This window comes from Symphalangus syndactylus, chromosome 8, assembly GCF_028878055.3.
Source record: "Symphalangus syndactylus isolate Jambi chromosome 8, NHGRI_mSymSyn1-v2.1_pri, whole genome shotgun sequence".
Classification (NCBI taxonomy): Eukaryota; Metazoa; Chordata; class Mammalia; order Primates; family Hylobatidae; genus Symphalangus; species Symphalangus syndactylus.
Window position 1 is genome coordinate 82,099,073 of NC_072430.2, and position 27,180 is coordinate 82,126,252.

The window sequence follows — 27,180 nt, forward strand, 5'->3', positions numbered from 1 at the left end:
AATGTTCCGGGTATAACAGTCTAATAGGTGGCGTGGCATATGTCAGAGGAGGAACAATATTTCCCTCTTTTCTGTTTTCCATGAGGAGAGACTTCCCTTAACAACTCCAGCCTTTGGATCCATTCCTTGCTCCTCCTCAGAAAGGTAGGGTGAGTTATCTGATGAGGGAATTAGGGAGACTAACAGGGCATGCACAACCTAGTTCCTTCCTCCCTTTAATCCTTGGGAGTCAGGCCACCCCCAAAGAGCAGTCCTTCAGTTCCTCGATGCTGTAATTTCCAAAGGGACAGGCCCCTTGCATGCGGAGGACTGTGGGTATCCAGCATTGTCTGTGCTTGGGAGGGTAGGTTTATCTAATTCTGGAGCTGACAATTATACATGCCTATAAATATAAGCCCATATCCCAATATCTGTTTCATAAGCCATAAATGTGATATTTTGATGTCCCATAGCATTTCTTTTTTGTCTTTTTTCTCATCTCAATTGGCTCAGGGTAGGGAAGAAAGAAGGTAGGTATTGGGTCCTCTCAAAACTCAAGAATGGGAGGAACAGTGGGAGAGGAACACAGAGTCCTTCCTCTAACACTGTGGCCCTGTGACCTCAGAAAGAGGACCTAACTTCTCAGTGCTTGTTTCCTAATCTATGTAAAGGAAAGGATATCACCTACTCTACATTTCTCAAAAGGTTATTACGAAGATCTTAATAACCAATATTTGAATATTTAAATGTTCAACATTTGAACATTTAAATATTCAACATTTGAACATTTGAATAACCAATATTTGAACGTAATCTTAATATTCCAATATTTGAATGTGACTTTAAGCCTGGCACTTAAAGTGCCAGTGGCATATGTAAGAGTTATGGTAGTAGAGTTGGAGAAAAGTGAACAGATTTGAGATGGTTTTACAGGTAAATGAAAAGAACTTTCTGATGGACCTAATATGGTAGGTGAATAAAAGAAAGGAATCAAAGATAAGACTTAGGTTTTTATCTTTAAAATGCCAGGCTTGGGGGGAGGTTCCAAGATGGCCAAATAGGAACAGCTCCAGTCTACAGCTCCCAGCATGAGTGACGCAGAGGACGGGTGATTTCTGCATTTCCAACTGAGGTACCGGGTTCATCTCACTGGGGCTTGTCCGAAGTGGGTGCAGGACAGTGGGTGCAGCCCATGGAGCACGAGCTGAAGCAGGGCAAGGCATTGCCTCACCCGGGAAGTGCAAGGGGTTGGGGAATTCCCTTTCCTAGCCAAGGGAAGCTGTAACAGATGGCACCTGGAAAATCGAGTCGCTCCCACCCTAATACTGTGCTTTTCCAACAGTCTTAGCAAACGGCACACCAGGAGATGACATCCCGCACCTGGCTTGGAGGGTCTCACACCCACGGATTCTTGCTCACTGCTATCACAGCAGTCTGAGATCAAACTGCAAGGTGGCAGTGAGGCTTGGGGAGGGGTGCCCGCCATTGCTGAGGCTTGAGTAGGTAAAGAAAACGGCCAGGAAGCTCGAACTGGGTAGAGCCCACTGCAGCTCAAGGAGGCCTGCCTGCCTCTGTAGACTCCACCTCTGGTGCAGGGCATAGCTGAACAAAAGGCAGCAGAAACTTCTGCAGACTTAAACATCCCTGTCTGACAGCTTTGAAGAGAGTAGTGGTTCTCCCAGCACAGAGTTTGAGATCTGAGAACGGACAGACTGCCTCCTAAAGTGGCTTCCTGACCCCCGAGTAGCCTAACTGGGAAGTGCCTCCCAGTAGGGGCAGACTGACACCTCATACAGCCAGGTGCCACTCTGAGATGAAGCTTCCAGAAGAATGATCAGGCAGCAACATTTGCCGTTCTGCAATATTTGCAGTTCAGCAGCCTCCACTGGTGATACCCAGGCAAGCAAGGTCTGGGGTGGACCTCCAGCAAACTCCAACATACCTGCAGCTGAGGGTCCTGACTGTTAGAAGGAAAACTAACAAACGGAAAGGACATCCACACCAAAACCCCATCTGTACATCACCATCATCAAAAACCAAAGGTAGATAAAACCACAAAGGTGGGGAGAAACCAGAGCAGAAAAGCTGAAAATTCTAAAAATCAGAGCACGTCTTCTCCTCCAAAGGAACAGCAACGGAACAAAGCTGGACAGAGAATGACTTTGACGAGGTGAGAGAAGAGGGCTTCAGAAGATCGGTAATAACAAACTTCTCCAAGATAAAGGGGGATGTTCAAACCCATTGCAAAGAAGCTAAAAACCTTGAAAAAAGATTGGACGAATGGCTAAACAGAATAAACAGTGTAGAGAAGACCTTAAATGACCTGACAGAGCTGAAAACCATGGCACGAGAACTACATGGCGCATGCACAAGATTCAGTAGCCGATTCGATCAACTGGAAGGAATGGTATCAGCGATTGAAGATCAAATGAATGAAATGAAGGGAGAAGAGAAGCTTAGAGAAAAAAGAGTAAAAAGAAATGAACAAAGACTTCAAGAAATATGGGACTATGTAAAAAGACCAAATCTACGTCTGATTGGTGTACCTGAAAGTGACGGGGAGAATGGAACCAAGATGGAAAATACTCTTCAGGATATTATGCAAGAGAACTTCCCCAACCTAGCAAGGCAGACCAACATTGAAATTCAGGAAATAGAGATAACGCCACAAAGATACTCCTCGAGAAGAGCAACTCCAAGACACATAATTGTCAGATTTGCCAAAGTTGAAATGAAGGAAAAAATGTTAAGGGCAGCCAGAGAGAAAGGTCATGCTACCCACAAAGGGAAGCCCATCAGACTAACAGTGGATCTCTCAGCAGAAACTCTACAAGCCAGAAGAGAGTGGGGACCAATATTCAACATTCTTAAAGAAAAGAATTTTCAACCCAGAATTTCATATCCAGCCAAACTAAGCTTCATAAGTGAAGGAGAAATAAAATCATTTACAGACAAGCAAATGCTGAGAGATTTTGTCACTACCAGGCCTGCCTTAAAGAGCTCCTGAAGGAAGCACCAAACATGGAAAGGAACAACTGGTACCAGCCACTGCAAAAATATGCCAAATTGTAAAGATCATCGATGCTAGGAAGAAACTGCATCAACTAACGAGCAAAATAACCAGCTAACATCATAATGACAGGATCAAATTCACACATAACAATATTAACCTTAAATGTAAATGGGCTAAATGCTCCAATTAAAAGACATAGACTGGCAAATTGGATAAAGAGTAACACCCATCAGTGTGCTGTATTCAGGAAACCCATCTCATGTGCAGGGACACACATAGGCTCAAAATAAAGGGATGGAGGAAGATCTACCAAGCAAATGGAAAACAAAAAAAAAAAGCAGGGGTTGCAATTCTAGTCTCTGATAAAACAGACTTTAAATCAACAAAGATCAGAAGAGACAAAGAAGACCATTACATAATGGTAAAGGGATCAATTTAACAAGAAGAGCTAACTAACCTAAATATATATGCACCCAATACAGGAGCACCCAGATTCATAAAACAAGTCCTTAGAGACCTACAAAGAGACTTAGACTCCCACAGAATAATAATGGGAGACTTTAACACCCCACTGTCAACATTAGACAGATCAATGAGACAGAAAGTTAAAAAGGATATCCAGGAATTAAACTCAGCTCTGCACCAAGCAGATCTAATAGACATCTACAGAACTCTCCACCCCAAATCAACAGAATATACATTCTTCTCAGCACCACATTGCCCTTATTCCAAAATTGATCACATAGTTGGAAGTAAAGCTCTCCTCAGCAAATGTAAAAGAACAGAAATTATAACAAACTGTCTCTCAGAGCACAGTGCAATCAAACTAGAACTCAGGATTAAGAAACTCACTCAAAACCACTCAACTACATGGAAACTGAACAACCTGCTCCTGAATGACTACGGGGTACATAACAAAATGAAGGCTGAAATAAAGACATTCTTTGAAACCAATGAGAACAAAGACACAACATACCAGAATCTCTGGGACACATTTAAAGCAGTGTGTAGAGGGAAATTTATAGCACTAAATGCCCACAAGAGAAAGCAGGAAAGATCTAAAATTGACACCCTAACATCACAATTAAAAGAACTAGAGAAGCAAGAGCAAACACATTCAAAAGCTAGCAGAAGGCAAGAAATAACTAAGATCAGAGCAGAACTGAAGGAGATAGAGACACAAAAAACCCTTCAAAAAATCAATGAATCCAGGAGCTGGATTTTGAACAGATCAACAAAATTGATAGACTGCCAGCAAGACTAATAAAGAAGAAAAGAGAGAAGAATCAAATAGATGCAATAAAAAAATGATAAAGGGGATATCACTACCGATCCCACAGAAATACAAACCACCATCAGAGAATACTATAAATACCTCTATGCAAATAAACTAGAAAATCTAGAAGAAATGGAAAAATTCCTGGACACATACACCCTCCCAAGACCAAACCAGGAAGAAGTTGAATCCCTGAATAGACCAATAACAGGCTCTGAAATTGAGGTAATAATTAAGAGCCTACCAACAAAAAAAAGTCCAGGACCAGATGGATTCACAGCCGAATTCTACTAGAGGTACAAAGAGGAGCTGGTAACATTCCTTCTGAAACTATTCCAATCAATAGAAAAAGACGGAATCCTCCCTAACTCATTTTATGAGGCCAGCATCATCCTGATACCAAAGCCTGGCAGAGACACAACCAAAAAAGAGAATTTTAGACCAATATCCCTGATGAACATCGATGCAAAAATCCTCAATAAAATACTGGCAAACTGAATCCAGCAGCGCATCAAAAAGCTTATCCAACATGATCAAGTGGGCTTCATCCCTGGGATGCAAGGCTGGTTCAACATACACAAATCAATAAACGTAATCCATCATATAAACAGAACCAAAGACAAAAACTACATGATTATCTCAATAGATGCAGAAAAGGCCTCCGATAAAATTCAACAGCGCTTCATGCTAAAACCTCTCAATAAATTAGGTATTATGGGATGTATCTCAAAATAATAAGAGCTATTTATGACAAACCCACAGCCAATATCATACTGAATGGGCAAAAACTGGAAGCATTCCCTCTGAAAACTGGCACAAGACAGGGATGCTCTCTCTCACCACTCCTATTCAACATAATGTTGGAAGTTCTGGCCAGAGCAATCAGGCAGGAGAAAGAAATAAAGGGTATTCAATTAGGAAAAGAGGAAGTCAAATTGTCCCTGTTTGCAGACGACATGATTGTATATTTAGAAAACCCCATCGTCTCAGCCCTAAATCTCCTTAAGCTGATAAGCAACTTCAGCAAAGTCTCAGGATACAAAATCAATGTGCAAAAATCACAATCATTCCTACACACCAATCATAGACAAACAGAGAGCCAAATCATGAGTGAACTCCCATTCACAATTGCTTCAAAGAGAATAAAATACCTAGGAATCCAACTTACAAGGGATGTGAAGGACCTCTTCAAAGAGAACTACAAACCACTGCTCAACGAAATAAAAGAGGACACAAACAAATGGAAGAACATTCCATGCTCATGGATAGGAAGAATCAATATCGTGAAAATGGCCATAAGGCCCAAGGTAATTTATAGATTCAATGCCATCCCCATCAAGCTACCAATGACTTTCTTCACAGAATTGGAAAAAACTACTTTAAAGTTCATATGGAACCAAAAAAGAGCCCATATTGCCAAGTCAGTCCTAAGCCAAAAGGACAAAGCTGGAAGCATCACGCTACCTGACTTCAAACCATACTACAAGGCTACAGTAACCAGAACAGCATGGTACTGGTACCAAAACAGAGACATAGATCAATGGAACAGAACAGAGCCCTCAGAAATAATACCACACATCTACAACCATCTGATCTTTGACAAACCCGACAAAAACAAGAAATGGGGAAAGGATTCCCTATTTAATAAATAGTGCTGGGAAAACTGACTAGCCATAGGTAGAAAGCTGAAACTGGATCCCTTCCTTACACCTTATACAAAAATCAAATCAAGATGGATTAAAGACTTAAATGTCAGACCTCAAACCATAAAAACCCTAGAAGAAAACCTAGGCAATACCATTCAGGACATAGGCGTGGGCAAGGACTTCATGTCTAAAGCACCAAAAGCAATGGCAACAAAAGCCAAAACTGAGAAATGGGATCTAATTAAACTAAAGAGCTTCTGCACAGCAAAAGAAACTACCACCAGAGTGAACAGGCAACCTACAGAATGGGAGAAAATTTTTACAATCTACCCATCTGACAAAGGGCTAATATCCAGAATCTACAAAGAACTTAAACAAATTTACAAGAAAAAATCAAACAACCCCATCAAAAAGTGGGTGAAGGATATGAACAGACACTTCTCAAAAGAAGACATTTATGCAGCCAACAGACACATGAGAAAATGCTCATCATCACTGGCCATCAGAGAAATGCAAATCAAAACCACAATGAGCTACCATCTCACACCAGTTAGAATGGCGATCATTAAAAAGTCAGGAAACAATAGGTGCTGGAGAGGATGTAGAGAAACAGGAACATTTTTACACTCTTGGTGGGACTGTCAACTAGTTCAACCATTGTGGAAGACAGTGTGGCGATTCCTCAAGGATCTAGAACTAGAAATACCATTTGACCCAACATCCCATTACTGAGTATATACCCAAAGGATTATAAATCATGCTGCTACAAAGACACATGCACACGTATGTTTATTGTGGCACTATTCACAATAGCAAAGACTTGGAACCAACTCAAATGTCCATCAATGATGGACTGGATTAAGAAAATGTGGCACATATATACCATGGAATACTATGCAGCCATAAAAAGGGATGAGTTCATGTCCTTTATAGGGACATGGATGAAGCTGGAAACCATCATTCTGAGCTAACTGGCACAAGGACAGAAAACCAAACATTGCATGTTCTCACTCATAGGTGGGAATTGAACAATGAGAACACTTGGACACAGGGTGGGGAACATCATACACCAGGGCCTGTCATGGGGTTGGGGGAGGGAGGAGGGATAGCATTAGGAGATATACCTAATGTAAATGACGAGTTAATGGGTGCAGCACACCAACATGGCACATGTATACATATGTAACAAACCTGCACGTTGTGCACATGTACCCTAGAACTTAAAGTATAATAAAATAAAAAATAAAAAAAAAAGTGCCAGGCTCAAAGTCATATTCAAATATTGGAAACATCACTTGTAGTTCCAAATGCATTGACTAAGGAATTTATAGATAGAATTTCTACAAAGAGAAAATTAATAATGGACCAACTAGTATTTCTTTTGTAAAAATAATTATTATTATCATGATTATTTTACTATATACATCGCCTTAGGCAAATAGTGGTTATCAAAGAAGAAATAGAAAGAGAAAGTCGTCTGATGCTCCTTTATTCATGTTTTTCTATTTCAAATATTGAAAAGCTGGCCTTATTATTTAGCTTTGCACATTTATAGAAAATTTGAGAATAAGAAATGCATTCGCAATAAACGGGTTCTTTTTTCTAAAAAAGAAAAAAAAGTATCTTTCATAAAGCTGGGGTGATATTTTTTTAAATACACTTTCACATACAGGCCCAGGAATTATGTTCTGCTAAAAATAATGAAGATACAGATATTAAGGTTCTGTGTAGTTTTTAGTCAAGAAAAAAAAAGCTCTCAGAAACAGCTACACAGTTGATAAAGCGTGGTTGACTTTCCCTTTGATGACTTGTCACAGAAGGGCACCAGCAAGTCCTGTGGCTGAATTATACAAATGACTAAGCAAGTTTTGGAGCTTAACATATTGAGGGAGAAGGAATATAATAACAAAGGTGATTATCCCACATGCTTCCTGGTGGATTCAGGAAGATGGAAAATATTTCTTTTCTGTATACAAAAGAAAGAAAAAGAGTCCTGAAGGGGACATTCACCATCAGGAACTTTAGGTTAACAGAGACAAGACCTCAATAAACGAGCCTGAGAATTGCTGGCATGGTAACTCCTGGGTTTTGTTGCTAAAAGTTCCTGGTAGATACCAGGCTAAGAGATATATCAAAGAAAGAATATTTATTCTCCTTCTCATTCTAATAAAAGCCTGGATGTTGCATATCAAGTGTTTAAATACAAATTTCCCTGTCACTTGTTCTACTGAGAATGGAGGGGCAATGTCCTTTTTACACTGCAAGACATTGCAATATAGCAAATAAATTACAACCAAGGGCCACACGGGGTAACAGTTTAAAGTGCAATTAAACTGCGTGTATTTAAAAGAAAAACAAGTATTTCATGTATCTGATTTTAAAATGGAAAAGAAGGATACACTCACAGGCCACATGGAAGTAAAAAAGAAACAATTGCTTTATAAAAGAGGCCTATGAGATTTAAAAATATGATTGTAAAATTAAAAACTGGGAACAAATACTTATTTTCATGTTATATCTGTTTGATAGTAAAGTAAGTAAGGTCATAGAAGGCAAGAAGAGGATTAGGAAAATAGAAAAGAGAATGAGGAGAAAGAGAGACAGGCAAGATGAAGGATAGGAGGAGGGAGAAGAGGAAAAATGGGGCAGAGCAGGGGAAGCCATTACACAAAAGGAATGGTAGGTGTGGGACGTCCAAAAAGAAGAAATTAAGAGGACAAGACAAATAAATGGAAAGAGGAGAGGAAACACAGAAAGACTAAGAGAAAAGAGGAGATGTTGAGATAGCCAGCAGTTCAGGGCACTCTGAAGCATGTTAAATAAATGTGTTTAACTATTCCCTTGAGCTTTGGAGCATTAACTGTTGTGATCACTGTGTTTGGAAATGTCATTTAGCTGTTTAATAAAACTGGTCACAGATGACTTTAGAAGAATTGCAGGGGTTAAGTACTTTCTAGGGTAACGGTAGATAATCCAAACAAAAATATCTTGAGTCCAAAAACAAATCTGACAATCTTGGAGGATACTTCCTGGAAACAAATAGAGAAGTACAGACTAGAAAAACATAAATATTCTGTGCTCTTGGTTCTTCAGGGGAAAGCAGAATTGGTGGTGGTGGCAGAGCATTTGCTTTCATCAAAGGCTGAGTTCTGGCTCTTTATATACATTAATGTGCTTCAAGTTACCACCCTTACATCAGAGAGTTCCCAGCCTGACCTTTTATATTCTCCCTAGCAAATCATTCTGCCTTGCCCAAAAGATATCACCATGGTGATTTAAATAAACACATGAAATGCAGAACACATTTTTCTTTCTTTTTTTTTTTTTTTTTTTTTTGAGACGGAGTCTCACTCTGTCGCCCAGGCTGGAGTGCAGTGGCGCAATCTCGGCTCACTGCAGAATACATTTTCTTTGCTCCAACATTGCCATTATTAACTACATCATCACCACTGGAGTCATAGTCTTTCTCTCTTGCTCCATCCTTCCAACCTTGTTCATTCCTCTTCTCTACTGATAATAGATGAATTGCTTGGTCCCCTGAACCTTCATGTCTCCAACAGTCACAGCCTGGACCATGCACCTGACCATGCAGGACCAACAGTCACAGCAGGACCATGCACCCTGCACCTGACCACTTGACCGGGGAACCTGTCCTACCCTTATGTATGAGAAAATGCAAGGACTCTTGGTCTACAAGTGCCCTAGCTCAGCATTATTTTATTTATTTATTTTGAGATGGAGTCTCACTCTGTCACCCAGGCTGGAGTGCAGTGGTGCAATCTCAGCTCACTGCAACCTCTGCCCCCTGGGTTCAAGAGATTCTCCTGCCTCAGCCTCCCTAGTAGCTGGGATTACAAGCACCTGCCACCGTGCCCGGCTAATTTTTCTATTTTTAGCAAAGACGGGGTTTCACCATGTTGGCCAGGCTGATCTTGAACTCCTGAGCTCATGATCCACCCACCTCGGCCTCCCAAAGCGCTGGGATTACAGGCGTGAGCCACTGCGCCTGGCCCCTGGCTCAGCATTATTAGCTAAACCCCCTGGTCCTAATCTGACCTTGTAACCCAGTGCTGGTATTTAGGCCACTTACCCTGTGACTAAATTTTTCATTATATTCCTGATATGGTTTGGCTGCGTCCCCAGCCAAATCGCATTTCAAATTGTAACTCCCACAATTCCCACGTGTTGTGGAAGGAATCCAGTGGGAGGTGATTGAAATATGGGGGCGGATCTTTCCTGTGTTGTTCTCATGATAGTGAATGAGTCTCGCAAGATCTGATGGTTTTAAAATTGGGAGTTTCCCTGCACAAGCTCTCTCTTTGCCTACCACCATCCACGTAAGATGTGACTTGCTCCTCCTTGCCTTCCACCAGGATTGTGAGGCCTCCTCAGCCACGTGGAACCGTGAGTCCGTTAAGTCTCTTTTTCTTCCCAGTCTCGGGTATGTCTTTATCGGCAGCATGAGAACAGACTAATACATTTCCTTTTCCTCATTTATTCATATAACATACAACATTTTTATTGAGTATCTACCTACTATGTGCTAGGTACCATGCCAACCACAGGGAGTGCTACAAAGCCAAGAAAATCATAGCATCTGCCTTCAAGGAGCTCACAGTCTAATGGAGAGAAAGACAGGTGAGCCAAAATTAAAGCAACCAAAATTGGAATAAATAGCAAGAGTCATACAGACAAATTACTATGGAAGTTAGTGGAAAAAAGAATGAACTTCCATGGAGAGTTTGCCATTCTCATTATTTATCTTGACAAAGTCACAGTCTAGGCCTCATACCAGTCTGGCTCCATGAGCCTGCATCCAGTGCATTCACCCAGGGTCCTGTGCCAAGAAGAGTCCCCACACCCACCCTTGAAGTTTAATGCACTACAGTCATTATCTTGAAATTCTTAATAATTTTATTTTGGAATTTTTATTTTGTACATGAGGTCTGATGGAGCATGCCTCAGGGGTTCACATACAGTCCAGCCACCTGATGGGTTCTCAGCCTCTGCCTCCTGCCCTAGCTCCACGAGCCCTGCCTTGTTCTACTCAGGGCTGCAACAGGGTCAGTGAACAGAGATACCTGTGTTCTACTGTTGCCCTCTGTGTCTAGCAGGGCCCAGGGTATGGGTATGGGGAGAGTCAGTGTCTCTGGGTAGGGAAAGGCCCTGGCCATCCTGGGATGTCCCCACTCCAGACTGGCAGCACCACGGCATGTTCATTAAGCGACTCTGTGGGGTGGCCTCCTGCCTACCCCTGATCCAGGTAGCAAGCTTGTTCAGGCACAAAGGTTTTCATCTTTTGGGGCTTGCCCATCTACCGTGGGTCAGGTGGCTGCCTGTAGAGGCTGGCCTAGGGAAGGGGAGATTGACTTCCCTGTCCCTAGAAAGACCCCTGTTTTCATTTTTCACTGAGTCCTATAAATTACATAGCTGGGTCTGGTCCCAGTTCTTGACCTTGTAACCCTCAGAGCCTAGAGGCAACAATCTCATTAGCAAATTTCCTACCTCCAGTGTCCTATTCCCCAGAGTCCTATTCTCCAATCCATTCTGAACAGTGAAAACTGAAACAGGAAGAATAATCTCCCTGTGCCATTCTGATCCCTTTCCCAAAGCCTAACTGGCTCTCCCTCTCAGATTTTGTTATGGGCAGTTAATCATGCACACAAGCACAGGCCTGTGAAAATCATGACCTGCTGGAGAGGACACTCACCACTTGAAGGCCCTGGACTTTGACGGCATGCAGTGACTGGATGGGACTGGGGCTGGGGCCCACTCTGGGTCAGGGTGAAGCTACATTTGCCAGCCTCCCTGCAGTTGGCTATGGCCACATCCCTGGGTTCTAGAGTCTAGAAAGACAATGAAATATGAGCAAGAAATGTGTGCCACTTCCTGACAGGACAGGAAAATCTTTCATTTCATTTCCCATTTTTCTCTGTCTCTTCCCTCATCTGCTGATGGGCTGTTAATGCTGACAGCACCCTTTGAACCCCGTGTTGAAGCTCAGGAAGGAAAGAATCCTCTCTCGGAGGAGAGCCACCTATCAATCAGGAAGACTGTGCTGAGCCTCAGTAGAGTGAGAAATGAGCTTCCATTGTGTTACTACTGTGTGCCACTGAGCTTTGGAAGGGTATCTGAGTAAGCAAATATGGTTTCTTTAAGTAATGATTAGTACATATACGGAAAAAAATAAAAGAAAACAAAAAGAGAAGAGAAAAATTAGTCATAAGCCCACCACTCAGAGATGATCAATGTTTTGGCATATTGACCTCCACCCTTTGACCATGCAGTATTCTAATTACTTTTTACTGAGCCCAAACAAAGTGACAAACAGTGTTAAGCACTTTTCAGGTTTAATCTTGGCAACCTCTTAAGACAGAAAGTATCATTATCCTCATTTTAGAATTGCAGAAACTAGCAACTAAAGGGTAAAATATGACACAGCCCTTGGATATGATGGAACTGGGAATCGAATTCGGTCTGATTCTGAAAATGATGCACTCCACCATTTCCCTTATGCGTCTGTTGTTATTGTTAAGAAAACTGAGATTCTGTTGAATACACTTTGTTCACTTAATAGTATTCTCTTAGCAATCTCCTATGATTAAATATTCCCTTTTATAATATATCATAATTGATTCATCCAACCCTCTAGTTGGATGTTTGGATTGATAATTTATTATTATTATAGATAATACTACAACAAGTATTCATATAGACAAATCTTTGCACACACCCATAAAATTTTTCTTAGCATGCCTGGAATTGTTACATAAGCCATTGTAAATATTCTTTTTTTTTTTTTTTTTGAGACAGAGTCTCACTCTGTCACCCAGGCTAGAGTGCAATGGTATGATCTTGGCTTACTGTAACCTCTGCCTCCCAGGTTCAAACAATTCTCCTGCCCAGCCTCCCAAGTAGCTAGGACTACAGGTGCATGCCACCACACTTGGGTAATTTTTTGTATTTTTAGTAGAGGCGAAGTTTCACCATATTGGCCAGGCTGGAGAAGTTGTGACTATTCTTAAGGCAGTATATGGTTCTTGCCAAATTATTCTATATCAGTTGTGGTCAGTGGAGCCGGGCGGTGGGGGCGTGATTTTGTTACCAGGGGATATTTGACAATGTCTGGAGACTTTTAAAATTGTCCAGACTAGGCAAGTATATAGTGGAGAGAGGCCAGGGATGCTACTAAACAGCCATCCTACAATGCACAGGTCAGCCTCCCTCCAACAAAGAATTATCTGTCCAAGATGCCAATAATACCCTTGTTGAGAAAGCTAACCCACATAATGATCTCATCAGTGTGTGTCAGTCTTGAGACAAAATAAAGGTTATAATAAAAGCTCTTCCACTTACTCAAACATGATCTACCAAGCGTCTACTCTATTCCAGATCCCGTGGTAGGTGCTAAGTTAGAATTCAAGCATGAGGGTGAGATCAATAGGGAAGAGTAAAGAGAGCAGGTGGCTCAGTAGCAAAGTTTGACTTCACTCGGTAGCAAGAAAGCATATCTATTCCATTTTATACCTTCATATATTTCTATATAATTTTGCATTAAATTATTTCCATGCGATTCTTCATTAAATATATAACCTCACAAGGTAGTCACAAGAAATGATTAATATTGCTATATTGCTACCTACAGGAATGGTTGATCCTGATTCTTTTTAGGCTATTTCTGAAGAACAAAATTAGTTTTTTCTTCAACAGAAACCCAAAGTCTTAAGTATGAAGCATTCTTATAATGACAGTAGCTCTTCTTCCCCCAGTTGAACTTTTTGTTCTTTAACATAGCAAATAATCTTAATTTGGTTAAGTCAGAGGTAGAAAAATATTTTCCTGCCCTTTATATTTTAAAGCTCCTTTCTGTCTATTCACAGCAGGCATGGGTAAAAGAAAGGACCAAATCAGAGGCTGTTCCTCTTCTCTTGTGCATTCATTTTAAAAATGAATGGCAAAGGAGAGAGGGGAGAGATGCCTCAGCTTCCAGCTGTTTGTCTCCCTGCTTGGTTAATTCACGGCACATTGGCTGCCACTGGTTCCTCTCTTTGCTTCTCTGCATGATAATTTTAGGGTTATGATAAAAAGGAGGGCTATGGCTAGGGCTGTCTTGGGCTTTCAAAGCCAATGCTCAAAGATGGGGAAGTGAGAGAATCTGACTCCAGTCTCACATACCTGAAGACAGAAAAAAAAAAAAAAAAAAAAAGGAGCTACCTTAGCAGTTGCACAGAGTAACAGAGTGTGCATCCTCTCACTTAGTGGTTCTCTGGAAGCAAAAGGAAAAAGAGGCTAACAGGGAAGTGTGAGTAGCCATAAAGGTGGCCATTAGAGAGACGGGATTAGAGCTTCACTTTTCCAGAGGACTTTATTCAGAAAAGAACAAAAATCTGGACTGGTTTCTTTAGCAACCCTGGGATAATCTTTCCCACAGTGTCCCAAGTCTGCAGTTCTTAATGCCATTACAGCCATTATGAAAACTTTAAATACGTAATCATGCATATTAAGTTGCCAAATACCCATAAAAACTGTTAGCTCATTAAACCGTGCACAGCCATTTAAATGAAAAAGGAGTACCATCTAATTTTTTAATTGAAAAATGTAAAGGTTAAAACATTCTGGTAATCTGATAAAGTAGTACATGCAATATAAATGCAAAAAGGTAATGCTGGTATTAAAAGTATCATCATTTCCAAACACAAAAACATGAAGAAAGCCTATGTTTTATATAAGGAATAGTCAACACATCTAAAATAAAATTGTGTCATAGATATACTTAGCCTACCAAATTATTAGATCTTGATTACAGGCATGAGATTCAGTGTTCATTTATTCTTTAATGCCAGCTGCTAGAATTGATTTAGTTTGCAAGTGCTTGAGCCAAATACCATCATTTTTAAAAATTTTTAATATTTTGACAATAAAACTACAAATCATCAACTTAGAGATTTCATATGGGGATTTATTTCACAGAGACCCAATGTATACTTTTGAAATTGCATTTTGTACCAGAAAAATAGGCATGTCGATCAATTGTAACAAGAAATTTAACATATCTGTGTTTGTCAAAGGTAGAATATTTATTATGGCCTCTAAATCCTGACAGCATAATGTTCATTTAAAGCATTTGATCTCTTTACATTTTAAAGTAATCATTTCTTGTGTTTCAGGGATTATGTATGTGTGGTACTGTGTTAAAAAGTACCTAGGATTTGTTTTAATGGGGTATGGTAAAGCAAACACAGAAATGACTGTCATGAAGAAAGTTCATACTCACAGACCCTAGAAACGGGAGGCATGGCACACCGTGCAGGGCCGCATAGGAAGGGCCCGGGTCAGTCCGGAGGCAGAAGTCAGAGCAGAGCATGGCACAGAACCTTTACTAGGGTCTTCAGGGAAGGATGAGTGAGACAGGGTAGGTAGCTGAGTAAGTTTAGGATTGGCTAGTTTGAATAATTTTGGCAAACTATGGGCTATAGGAATGGTCTTTAGTTGTTGGGGACTTGGCCCTGGGTGATTTAGGGCAAGGAGAATATTGTCTGGGTATATGAGAGTTTGATAAAGGAGATAGTTAGGGCTCTGGATCGGCTGATTTATATATTAGAGGTACCCTCAAAAGGGAGTTCATCACTCTTTCTAGAAATTAGCTAGCCCTGGGAGGGGCATTCTCTCCAGGGTCATAAGCCTCAAATGCTAGAACATCAAGAATACAGAAAATTCGGAATTATAGTCAATACAGGTACTACCACATTTTAAATCAAAACTCTCCTATTATGTTCAAAGTCCTTTCCAAAGACAATACTGTGAATAAAGCCTTCTGGACTGTGTATTTTAAAACATTAATAAGGCCTTACATTTCTGACTTTATCCATTGGAAAATGCTTTTCCATGATCTCATTGCAATCTAATGATTGGATTTGATGATTAGAGGCTTACAAAATACTATGGAGTAGACATGTCTGAACATATTATCTCTATATTATAGCTAAAAACTAAGGCAGAACTGGAAATAGAACCACAATTCCTGACTGTAAGTCTACAGCATGTTTTGTCACACTCTGATGCCTTTTACAGTTTAACAATGTTATTAGTAACCTAAGAATTCAGTTGTCAGGCAAATGGATTTAATGAGGTTGTACAGTGAACAGGTTCCACAAACTAGACCAAAGTCACCTCTTCGCTATAGATGTGTTTGGCCAAGGTTACATTTTATGGAGTGTCTTTGGGGATACAGAATCTCGCGAATAAACAGAGTAACTTGAAGAGAATAAGGGAGTCAGCTCCCTCACTTACCAATGGAGTCACTTTAAGCAAATTACTTAAACTGTCCAAGCCTCAGTTTCTCCTTTTGTAAAATGGGGGTGGTCATAGTTACCTCAGGGGATTGTTGAGAGGATTAAAAGAGACAATGCTTGCTAACGAGCTGTCTGGCTCAAAGTTAGTACTCCATAAATGAAGTTACTATTCATCCACAGTGAAGCTTCCCTCTACCTTCTGTTATTATGTTTAAAAAAAAAAAAAAAGTAGACACCCTGCTGGGCTCAGTGGCACACATTTATAGTCCCAGCTACTCATGTGGTTGAGGTGGGAGGATCACTTGAGCCCAGGAGTTTTAATTCAGCCTGGGCAACATAGGAAGATCTTGTCTCTAAAAAAAAGAAAAACATAGACACCCTAAAGAGGTATCTCATAGGTTTCCCCTTTTCTTTCTTCAGGTAAAAAAGTTTCTTCTCCTGAATTTGCGACAGCCTTTAAGCTCTATTTTATGATAGGAAACATAATTTATCATTAATATTCGAAACCACTGTTCAGTCAAAAACAACCAATTAATAAAAAAAAACCTCAGGAATTATAGAAAGTATATTTTTTAATGCCAGAAAATCTTCTTTACTATTTTAATCCAAATAAATAAATATAGCCTCAATGCCTATAAATGACCAGGAACTGAAACTTCTCCTAAAATATTAGCAACTTAACCCACTCTTTTATGATTAAACTGCCTTTATCTGATTCAAATCTCACTTTCCAAAAGAACGTGGTTATATTGCAAAATACTACCCTTAAAATAAGCAGCAAGCAATGTACGTCAAGGATCTTGTTGGCTTTCCTATAAAACAACTCAAAGTTGTTTCAGAGAAAAGTTTGTATGATTCTTCAACACTATATTCAACATGAAACCCTAACTTCCAAATTAAGCCAGGCTTGTCAATAAACAGGTGACCCAAACCTCAGGAACCAAAATAAATCGGTCAGATTAGTAAACATTTAGCTTATGGGTTGGGAAAAAAATTTAGTTAACCTTAAATTACCTTTTCATGATTTTGTAGGAACTGTGCCTTTCTGTAATCTATCCTCATGTACACAGCAGCAAATGCAATTTGTCCTTGTGTTTATCACGATCATGTGTCTGTCAGGAAGAGGGGCTGAAATAGCAGAGTTTCCTACTTCAAACACAAAATCAGCTCTGGTTCTGGGCTAGTGAACATGTTTGTGCGCTTGGGGGAATTTTTTAAACACTGTGCAAAGCTGGAATAAGATTTCATGAAACTCCTTTATAATATCAGTGTTGGAGTAGGATCAACATCTGCCTTTTTAGACAAATCTCAGCAACTCAATAACATGAGTTTAGACCATATCTATCAGCACTGGCTCATCAGGGAACGAAGTACTCTCATCGCTGAATTTTCTAGACACCTAAAATTAATTCATCCTGAGGCAAACACTTTCAGTGTGATTATTTCAATGGAGATTATTCCAAAAAGAAAACTGAAATTCAATGAAGTATTAAATATTGTTATTCATATTATTAGAAAATATATATAATAAATATATATCAGCATATTACAATGCATTCTTAAATACAACTTTATGTATAATTTTTTGTGTTGTTTTCCAACTCCTCTCTTCAAGGATAAGGCACTCAGCTCTCCCTTCTCATATCATGAGAAGACAAGCAGGTTCTAAATGAGCAAAGATGGAGAAGAAGTAGTCCTGGCAGAAAGGATGCAAAATACAGGAATAGAAAAGCACTATCTGGGCATCGAAAACAGCCTGTAATTTAATTAGGATGGTGCTGAGGCCACATGAAGGGCTGCAGTAGACAAGGCTGGATTAAGATTGAACTTTTCTACCTTAGACTCCATATGACTCAGATTCAGGGCCCGCTTCGGGGGCATGTGACCAGTGCAGTGGCATGAAAGACCCCTGCCTGAGGTTTAATGCTATGTTGTGTGAGATTCTTAATACTTTTTATCATTGAATTTGTGCTTTGTAAGCATAGTCCAATGGAACAATGGAGTATGAGCCCCAGAGTCCAGAACCTGGGTTCACATAGAGTCTTCCCTCCCACTGCCTGCCCAGGACTGGTTTTTGGCCACCTGATCCCCGCTGCATGGTGTCCCAGGCCCCATCCATCCTCCCCAGTCTCACCTCTGCCCATAGCAACCAGGTCACATGGGCCGAGGGAGAGGCCCACATCTCATGTCTGCCATTGCACTCTGCTCTTAGATGGGGTCTGGGGAGGGTGCGGAGAGGGGCAGGTGCATGCCCCACACCACCTCAGGAAAGTGCAAGGATGTGGCCCTCCTCATCCAGAGCTGGCAGCAGCATGGCACCTCAGGCAGGCAATTCAGCGGGGGCCCCTTGCCCACCCTCAATCCAAATACTGAGAGTGCCCCAGCCTAGAGGTTGCAATCCCTTCAGACTCTCAGGCTGGAGCTTGCTATGGATTGGGGGACAGACTCTTGGGAAGGGGAGACTGACTTCTTTAACCCTGGCCAGAGTCCTGCTTTATCATCTTGTACTAGGCTCCACAAATTATGTAGCTGGCCCTACTTAGAATCTTTCCCCTTAACCCAGCTTCTCTCCCTGTTCTGGATAAAGGAATCACACTTCCTCATACCTCCTGGGTTTAGAATCTGAGTCATCATTGCCCTCCCTCCCTCCTTTCCCAAATCCACACCCGCAGGCCACTTCCCATCTGTCTCCTTCTGCCCATTCCCACAGTTCCTGCTTGAATTTAATTGTTCATCATGGCTCCACCAGACCACGACAGTAGATTCCTAATTATTTCCACAGCTTTGAGCCTCTCCTTGTTCAATCCATTCAGCTGCTGCCACCAGGTTACCCAAAACACCACTTGGATCATGCTAAGATATTTTTAATGGCTCCCTGTGGCCTACTCTTGGTGAAGTTCAAACTCTTCAGCTAGGTATTCAAAGTCCTTCCTTCTTTTGTCCTCACCTTACTTTTGCAAGTCATTCTATGACAACAGAATGTCATAGATATGCAATATGCAATATTTTGGCCAAATTAAACCACTCACTCTCCCTTATACGTATTTTACGCTTGGTCATCACCGTGTCTCTGCTGAAGCTATTTTGTTGGACTTGGAATCACTTCTGCCTACCCCACAACTATCTCTAACTGGAAAATCTAATCCTATTTATAGCTCGAATGGTGCCTCCTCCATGAAGTCTTTCATTATGAGCCCAGTCACAAAGTGACTCCATACTTTTCCAAGACTAACATCATTTAGTTTATACAGCTTGGTACTAGTTTTTTGTGGACAGTACATGGCTGTCTACTGTACACCCTTGGAGAGCAGAAGCATATCCTGTCCTTTGTACACCCATAGGCCCTCTACTGAAGGCCTTGGGGATAATGGGCTCTCTCTGTGCATGTTTGTTGGAACTAATGAATAAACGAAGCTGTTGTGTAAACAGATCAGGCCTTCTGAAAGGCAGGCGCACCTGTAACCCTTCGGCATCATCCCCTTTCCTCCTCTCAGTTCATCTAACAAAACATCCTGCTGCTTTTCACACCCGAGCCCATCAAACACCTGTATTATCATTATCAACACTGACAAAAATTCACCTCATGATTTTTATGAATGTTTAAAGTGCTATATTCTGAATGCTTAGAATAATCTCAAAGAGAACACCTGTTACTTGAATGCTCTTATTTTCAACCTCTTGAGGGCAATTTTTTCATTACTATATTAAAGTGGGCTGTTAAATAACTTATAACTATCTGGGGGAAAGGTATACTGCAGTCACTATGATCTGGACTGGATACCTAAAAACGAATGTTTTTTTTTTTTTTTTTCCATTTACAATTTATTTTTTTTCCTAATTTCAAGTTTGTCTTTTAGGACTAATTGAGGAAAGTAATGCAAAATAATGAAATAAACTGAGGGGTTTTGGGCTGTCAGAACTTCTATTCAATTTTAGCATTTCATTAAATATTCTACCCTTGACTCCAGAATGCCACGCTTATCATCATAATTTTGTCTCTTCAATGCCTTTCTCTTGCCCATATTAGGAACCCCCAAGAGTATCAACAACGTAATTATTAAATGATTAAATTTGGAAACTCTGTGTGATAAAAAAAAAATCTTACCTCCTGAAGAAAAAAATACACTGTCTGAAGCTGAGCAAGAAACGCCTTAAAAATATAGTAGTTAACAAAGAATCAGGAAGGATGGTTACATATTTACGTAGAAACTTCAAGATGCTTGCATATATGGTACAAATTAAAACATCATGACAAAAGAACATGTATTTGGAAGGTTGTCAGTTTTCATTAAGAGAAATCTGTAATACCAGGAAATGGAACGGATGGAGGAAAGTGCTAGAACTGGGGAAGGATGCAACTTCCTTCCCTACAACAACCCTATAAAAAGTTTACATTGCATGTCTTACTAAGAGGAACAAAGTAGAGAACTTTTGATAGGCTAGGATATGGTGTTACCAACCACATTTAGGGACATTTTAAGTAGAGAATGGAAGGATAGATATTTTCACGTTCCTTGAATGTAAACCTGGTTCCAAAATACTTAATTTAAAGGTGGAGCCTGGAAAAGATTAGGCTGGTCAAAATGTGCTGACTTCACATCTCAGTTCCAGATGAGGAGAAAAACAACGGAAAATAAGGTAAACAGAAAGAAAAAGAATATCAGCAAACTAGGTATCATCATTATCTTCATAAACTGTTACCATTTCTTGGGTAATTGCAATGTACCAGATATTATTTTAGGGGCTTTGATACAGTATCTCATTTTATTGAGATAAACAAAAATAATCTTTGCTAAGTAGGTATTATTGTCCCCATTTTATGGATGAGGAAATTGAGGCTGTGAGAGATTAAGAAATTCTCCAAGGTCACACCATTGGTGACTGTAGTATACCATAATAAAGAAAAAAAAAAGTAGCTTTATCAAAGAAGAGTAGCATAAGTAAAATGAAGAAAACTACACCAAGTTAAAAATACAGAGATACATAAAAGAAGCCAATGGAAAAAGAAAAGAGAAACTTTCTAACCAGATAGAAATGAAAACAAGGTAAACCAAGGGTAAATTCCCAACCCATATAGCACCTTTCCCCTACCTGCCTTTTGCCAGTCCTCCCAACAACCCAGTCCCCTTTTGTGGCCATCATTACTACTCTGGGGGGAAAGGAAAAAAAAACTCCTCTTTCCCAATGTCAGCTTCCAAAAATATTAAAAGGCAACTTTGCTTTACACTCTGTAGAGTAAAGGTAGAGCCCACAGGAAGCATCAGCTGCTGAAAACCTGCTTTCCCCTGCCTGTGATGACACCTACAGCCACAATTCTAGACAGCAGCAAGACAAGTTAGCTGTTGAAGAGGCTGAGAATTATGCTCTTAAAGAAAGGATGAAGTAAAAGTTAGGGCCTGAAAGAGGACGGTAAGAAATAAGAGCTATAGAAACAGAAAATCAATTGGGGATGAAGTTTAAAAGTAAGGGCAATAAAGAGAAAAGGCTGAAACCCCAGGCTACAATAAGTATCATTGAACTAGGAAGGGATTTTTCTTTAGCTCAAGCACACAATAAGGATGTGGAAAAAAAATAGGAAAGAAGAAAATTTGTGATTGTTTTATTTCTCTAGAAATAATAATTTGTGACAAAATTTTTATAGAATCTTCAACACATGAATTATTAAATGCTTGTATTCCTTCTCATAGCTTTCTAGGATTGTAGAAAAATAAACACTTGTTGAAAACCATTCATTGTTACTTCACCTACTCCTTTTAAAGTTTTCAAGAAAGATAAAATGAATAATGCACTTAGTCTATAATAAAAAGTTAACAAAAATGGTATTTTGACAAACAACCTTTAATGTTAAAGTGTTAGGTTGGCAGATATCTCACAAAAATATGAAACTTGGCTTTAGTACAAGCTAGTCAATTTTCTATGTAAAATTGTCAACTTTCAGATGAAATAGACAAAATTTTACCTTTAGTGTCCTTCCCACTCTTTTTGCTATTCTCAGCAACAGCAACTAAACTCTAGAGAAACATGTAGCTCCCTAAGACCACTGGAAGAAGTACTTACCAGATGACTATAAAACTTTTCTAACCAAGGATGAGAATTTTTAATTTTTATGAACCTTGAAGAAGTCTCATAGAAAATTACATCCAGTTTCATCACATTCAGTGAATAAATACTGAAGAAATTAGAACGGACTGGTTTTCAGATCCAGCATCTAATATCAAGTTCAAAATGCTGTGAAAATGAAAGGCTCAGAAAACCCAGATGAGAGCATGTTGGGTTTCCTTTTCCACTAGAAACTAACATGTTTACCCTGCTGATGGCTTTGGAGTTGCTAAAAAATTATCAATATTTGTTGTTTGTTTCATAAATTAAAAACCTACTTGCTCAGTCCTATCAAAGCTGACTACAGATAATGCTATATTTAAGCCTAAAGATAACTAGCCCCTCTATCTGTCCAATCTTTCTAATCTCAACAACAGAAACAGTTAAAATAGATACTAAGAAGGCACAAATGGGTCACAGGCCCATTTTTCCACTGACATTCCTCTTCTTTTCCTCTTTTCCCTACCTTACAACCTGTGCAACTTTAATCTAGAGAAGGGAACAGGGAAGTAGTTAAGCACTTTGTTCCCTTTCCAATATTGACTTAGAGAATGAAGCATTATGGTCCCCAAAAGACATCAAAGACACCAAAATGCTCATCTTAACACTGGAATTCTGGAGCACACATCTTTTTCTAGCAACTCACAAACACATACTAAAACCACACATTGATATCTTAAAGAGAGGAGAAGGAAGCTGTGGATGCCAGACCAGCCACAGTGTCAAAGTGTTAAAGACAAAGTGTCTTGACAGAGAAATACGTGGTGTTATTGGGTAATATATTAACTTCCCACAAGCCACTGGGTGTTAAGAAAGGACCAATACATCAAAGATGCTGTAGTAACATTCTAACTAGTTTAAACTCAGGAATTTAAATAGCAAGATTTGTATTGTAAAGAGCCTAAATTAATGTGTTCCTGGATGCCAGATGATAATCGAAGGCTTATCTCCCAAGCCAATGGGGCTCTGGGAGAAGGGGACAATGCAAAGTCCTACCTGGTAGGCATCAGGAATGTTGACCGTTTCTCCATGCTCCCCGACATAGCCAATGATACCTTTGCCCCAGGGGACCTGCACCTCATTTGAGTTCTCTGTGCTGCTGCAAGGCAGCAGAGGGGTTCCTGCATGCACATCAAAGAATTTGGAGACCAAGCTCTTCTTGCCAGCAGCTGCCCCTTCCACCAGGAAAAGAGAGCAGCGGTCAGCGTCCACCATAAGGCAGACAAAGATGAGAATCTTGTAGCTCAGGCTGGTGAGGTCAAGGTCATTGGAGATATCTTTGACCAATTCCAGAAAGAACTGACGCTCATTATGCTTTTTCAGGTGGCACTTGTAGTCGATGGCTGTAGGGGGATACTGAGGCAGATTCACTCTCGATTCCAGCAGTGCACTGAGAATATGGGCTGTGGTGGGGGGCAGGGAGCTGGCCTTCCGGAGAAGTGCCCTCCGTCGTACACTGCTCAGGGGTTCCTGAGCCCGGGAGGTCACCTGTTCATCGTAGGTCCTGTTCACGTGGATGGCCTTGGAGCGGGCAAAACTCTTCCTTAGCTCTTTCTGAGAAGCTCTCCGCTGCAGGTTCCCATCGCCCCTGCTGCCACTGGCCCAGCTGGGACTCAAGGGAACCCCAACACAGTCCCCGCCACCGGGAAGGGGCTGGCTGTGGGCAGAGCCATTTGGTCCAGTGCCACCACCAACGCTGCTGCCACCTCTGCAGGTGCTGTGAGCCAAGCTGCTGGTACCAGCCAAAGAGGGCCTTGGACCTAAAGCCCCCTGACCCTGACTGTGCCTCTGCAGCCACTTTTCAACCATCTCCTGCTTCCCCTTCCGCATCAAGTAATCTTCAAACAACTCTGGGTGCCTGTCCAGGAAAGTTTCCACCTCCCCAAAGTCCAGGCGGGAGGCTGCCATGGTCCCAGACAGCTTTCCTTGCCTGTCTACACGTGAACCAAATGTTTTCCTGCCCCGAGGCCTCTAGCTGTTCCTGTACATGTTCACCCCCACCAGTATTCCCAGTTCAGCGCCACCTCCCCTGGAGATTATTCCCAGCAGTGGAATCTGGGAGGTGCCCCTTCCTTCTCTGGCTCAGAGTGGCTGGCACCGACCCCACCCCCTGGTCCTGCTACTCCTGCTCCGCACAGGTGCCCAGCACTGAGCTGCCGCCGCTGCCCCGCTCCTGTTCCGGAAACTGGAGCTATCGCTGCTCCTGTTCTGGCTGCCACCGCTGCTGCTGGAACTGCTGCTGTAACCGGATGAGTGGACCGCTGTGACAGGGAGGTAGGGCAGGACACGCCCCTGAGTGAGGCACGGAGCCTGGAGGGAGGAGAGAGGAGGAGGGAGCCGCGGACGCCAAACCAGCCAAAGTCCACGGCCCAGGCTGCCAGGCGGTTCCTGGAAGAGTCTCTGGACGGCCGAAATCGGCGCCTGGGTACACGACTCCTGATTGGAACACGATTAGAAGAGGGAAGCGCACCTTGTTCCTTCCCCGCTTCTTGCTCCCTTACCTCACCAACCCTCCCTACTCACCACCCTTTAATCCGTTAGCGTTTCGAGGAGGCCCAGCGGGAACCCAGTCGGAGTCCGAGATAGAAGTGTTGATGTTTTACAGGGATCTGAACACAGAAGCGGACTCCGAGGAATCGAGGGTGTCCTTCACGCTCAGAGACAGGCAGGGTTATTTTTCTGGGATGTGACTGTGGATTGTTGGTTCCCAGGATTCCTGGGACTTGCTCACTAACACTGCCCAGCGCCTTGTGGGTGCTCAGTAAATATTAATGGAATTGCATTTCCCCGAAAATAGCAAATAAAGTTTCCGATGTGAGCAATTCATGACTTTAACTAAAGTCATGTACCTGGGGCAGAGGTAGGTTACATAGAGAAAGGGTGTAAAACACAGTACAGAAAAAGAGTTTACCAGGTAGAGGAAGCAAGTGCTGAAGAGTTTGGGGTATTTAATAAACAGGGAGACCAGCTAGGAGACAGTAACCCAAGCATAGAATCCTGGTAATTTGGAGCTGCTGGTTTCCAAGAAGGTGAGTGGTGATCAAGATTTAAAAAGAAAAAAAATGTTTAGCATAGTGCCTGGCACATAAAAAGTGCTCAGTAAATGTTAGCTGTTGTATTACTTTTGTTATTATTATTATTCTAAGGTGATGATGTATAGAAACTTTACTGCATGTAGGTATGTCTCTGGTCACTTGAGTGATCTATCAGTAAAGATGGTTAGTGATATGTTGAAACTGGCTTGTAAGGACTCACAAGTACCTAGTTTAAAATCTCTTTCCAATTCTGTGTTCAGTCACATCATGGAGCTTGCAATCAGTCACAACGGGAATGTTTACACCATGGAAATCAGCAAATGTTATGTGTTAGGGTTTTTTTTTTTTTTTAATGGACTGCTAATTGTTAAACATTTACTGATACGCAGTGGAAATAATCCAAATGTCCATCAGTTGAGGAACAGACAAATAAAATGTGATATCTCCATACAATGGAATATTATTCAATCATAAAATGGAATAAAGCACTGATAAGTGCTAGTACTCGAATGAAGCTTGAAAACATCACGCAAAGTGAAAGAAGCCACTCACAAATGACCACATATTGTAAAATTTCATTTATAGGAAATGTCCAGAATAGGCAAATCCATACAGACATAAAGTAAATTACTTTCTAGTTGGAGAGGAAGTGGGTGACTGCTAATGTGTATGAGTTTTTTTGGGGGGGTGGGGGGTAATAAAAATGTTCTAAATTGATTGTGGTGATAGTTGCACAATCTGAATATGCTGAAATTCATTGAATTGTACATTTAATTGAATGAATCGTATGGTATGTAAGTTATATTTCAATAAAGCTGTTACAAGACAACAACAAAAAACATTTACTACCCTGAGACTGGTGATAATACAGCAGCAGTGTTGTGCATGGAGACAAGAAAAGCACTGAGTAAAGATCTGATGAAAATGAAGCAATGAGCTTCTCAGGGAAGGGAGAGAAAGAGACCAACCCTGGGCTTCCTAGAAACAGAAAGTTTAATAAAGATACTTCCTTAATTCCATCTTCCATATATTCATTATACAAGCAGTTGTTTGGCATTTATCATGTTCCAGGCTCTGGGGACAAAAGAAGACCAAGACAAAAGCTGTGCTTTTGACTAAAGATCTCTGTCTACAGCACCAAGAGAAGTGAGAGTGGAAAGAATATTGGGAAGGATGGGGAAAGCAATAGAAGAGAAATCCGAAAAAGTGAATTCAACATTTCGAGCTTGGTTTTGAATCGGCTGTAGCCATGTTCCCTGCTTGGTGTGTGAGGTCACTAAAGGAGTTAATGATTGGGGAAGAAAATGAGAAAGTGACAGACAGCACACATAAGATAGTCCAGAGGGCTGTAATGGAGGACTGATAATCAGATGTGTGTTGGTGTGGTCACATTGCCATTTATCTTCACTCTCAATCTGTAGAATGGTATGTGTATTAGTCATAGTCCCAACAGGAAACAGCGCATACTCAAATTAAATTCCAAGAAGGTTAATTTACAAAGGAACAAATTACAAAGGTGGAATATAGGTAAACCACAGAAATAGTGAAGAAACCTGGGACTCATAGCGGTAGAGAAGTTACCACCCCTAGATATGAGGGGAAGAGGAGGAAAAAGCTACTAGGACTTGGAAGGAAAGAGGATTGGATAGTGACTTCTGCCTTGAGGGGAACAGTGACAGCCCATCAAAAGGCATCAACAGGCCAGGAATGGTGGCTCATGCCTGTCATCCCAGCACTTTGGGAGGATGAGGCAGGCAGATCACTTGGGGTCAAGAATCGAGACCAGCCTGCCCAACATGGCGAAACCCCATCTCTACTAAAAATACAAAAATTAGCCTGG

General features: G+C 41.0%; 1 protein-coding gene across 2 annotated transcripts in view; it reads right to left on the reverse strand.

The window, feature by feature from the left end:
• PDE11A (phosphodiesterase 11A) overlaps positions 1-24,213 on the reverse strand; it is a 443,979-nt gene extending 419,766 nt beyond the window's left edge. The window contains exon 1 of one of the 2 annotated variants that reach the window (XM_055289828.2): positions 23,302-24,213. In XM_055289828.2, coding sequence (XP_055145803.1) covers positions 23,302-24,213 — 912 coding nt within the window. Of the gene's footprint in view, positions 1-11,624; positions 11,710-23,301 lie in introns of those variants that run through there. The other variant, XM_063644786.1, reaches the window with a different exon arrangement.
• Between the last annotated feature and the right edge of the window lie 2,967 nt (positions 24,214-27,180).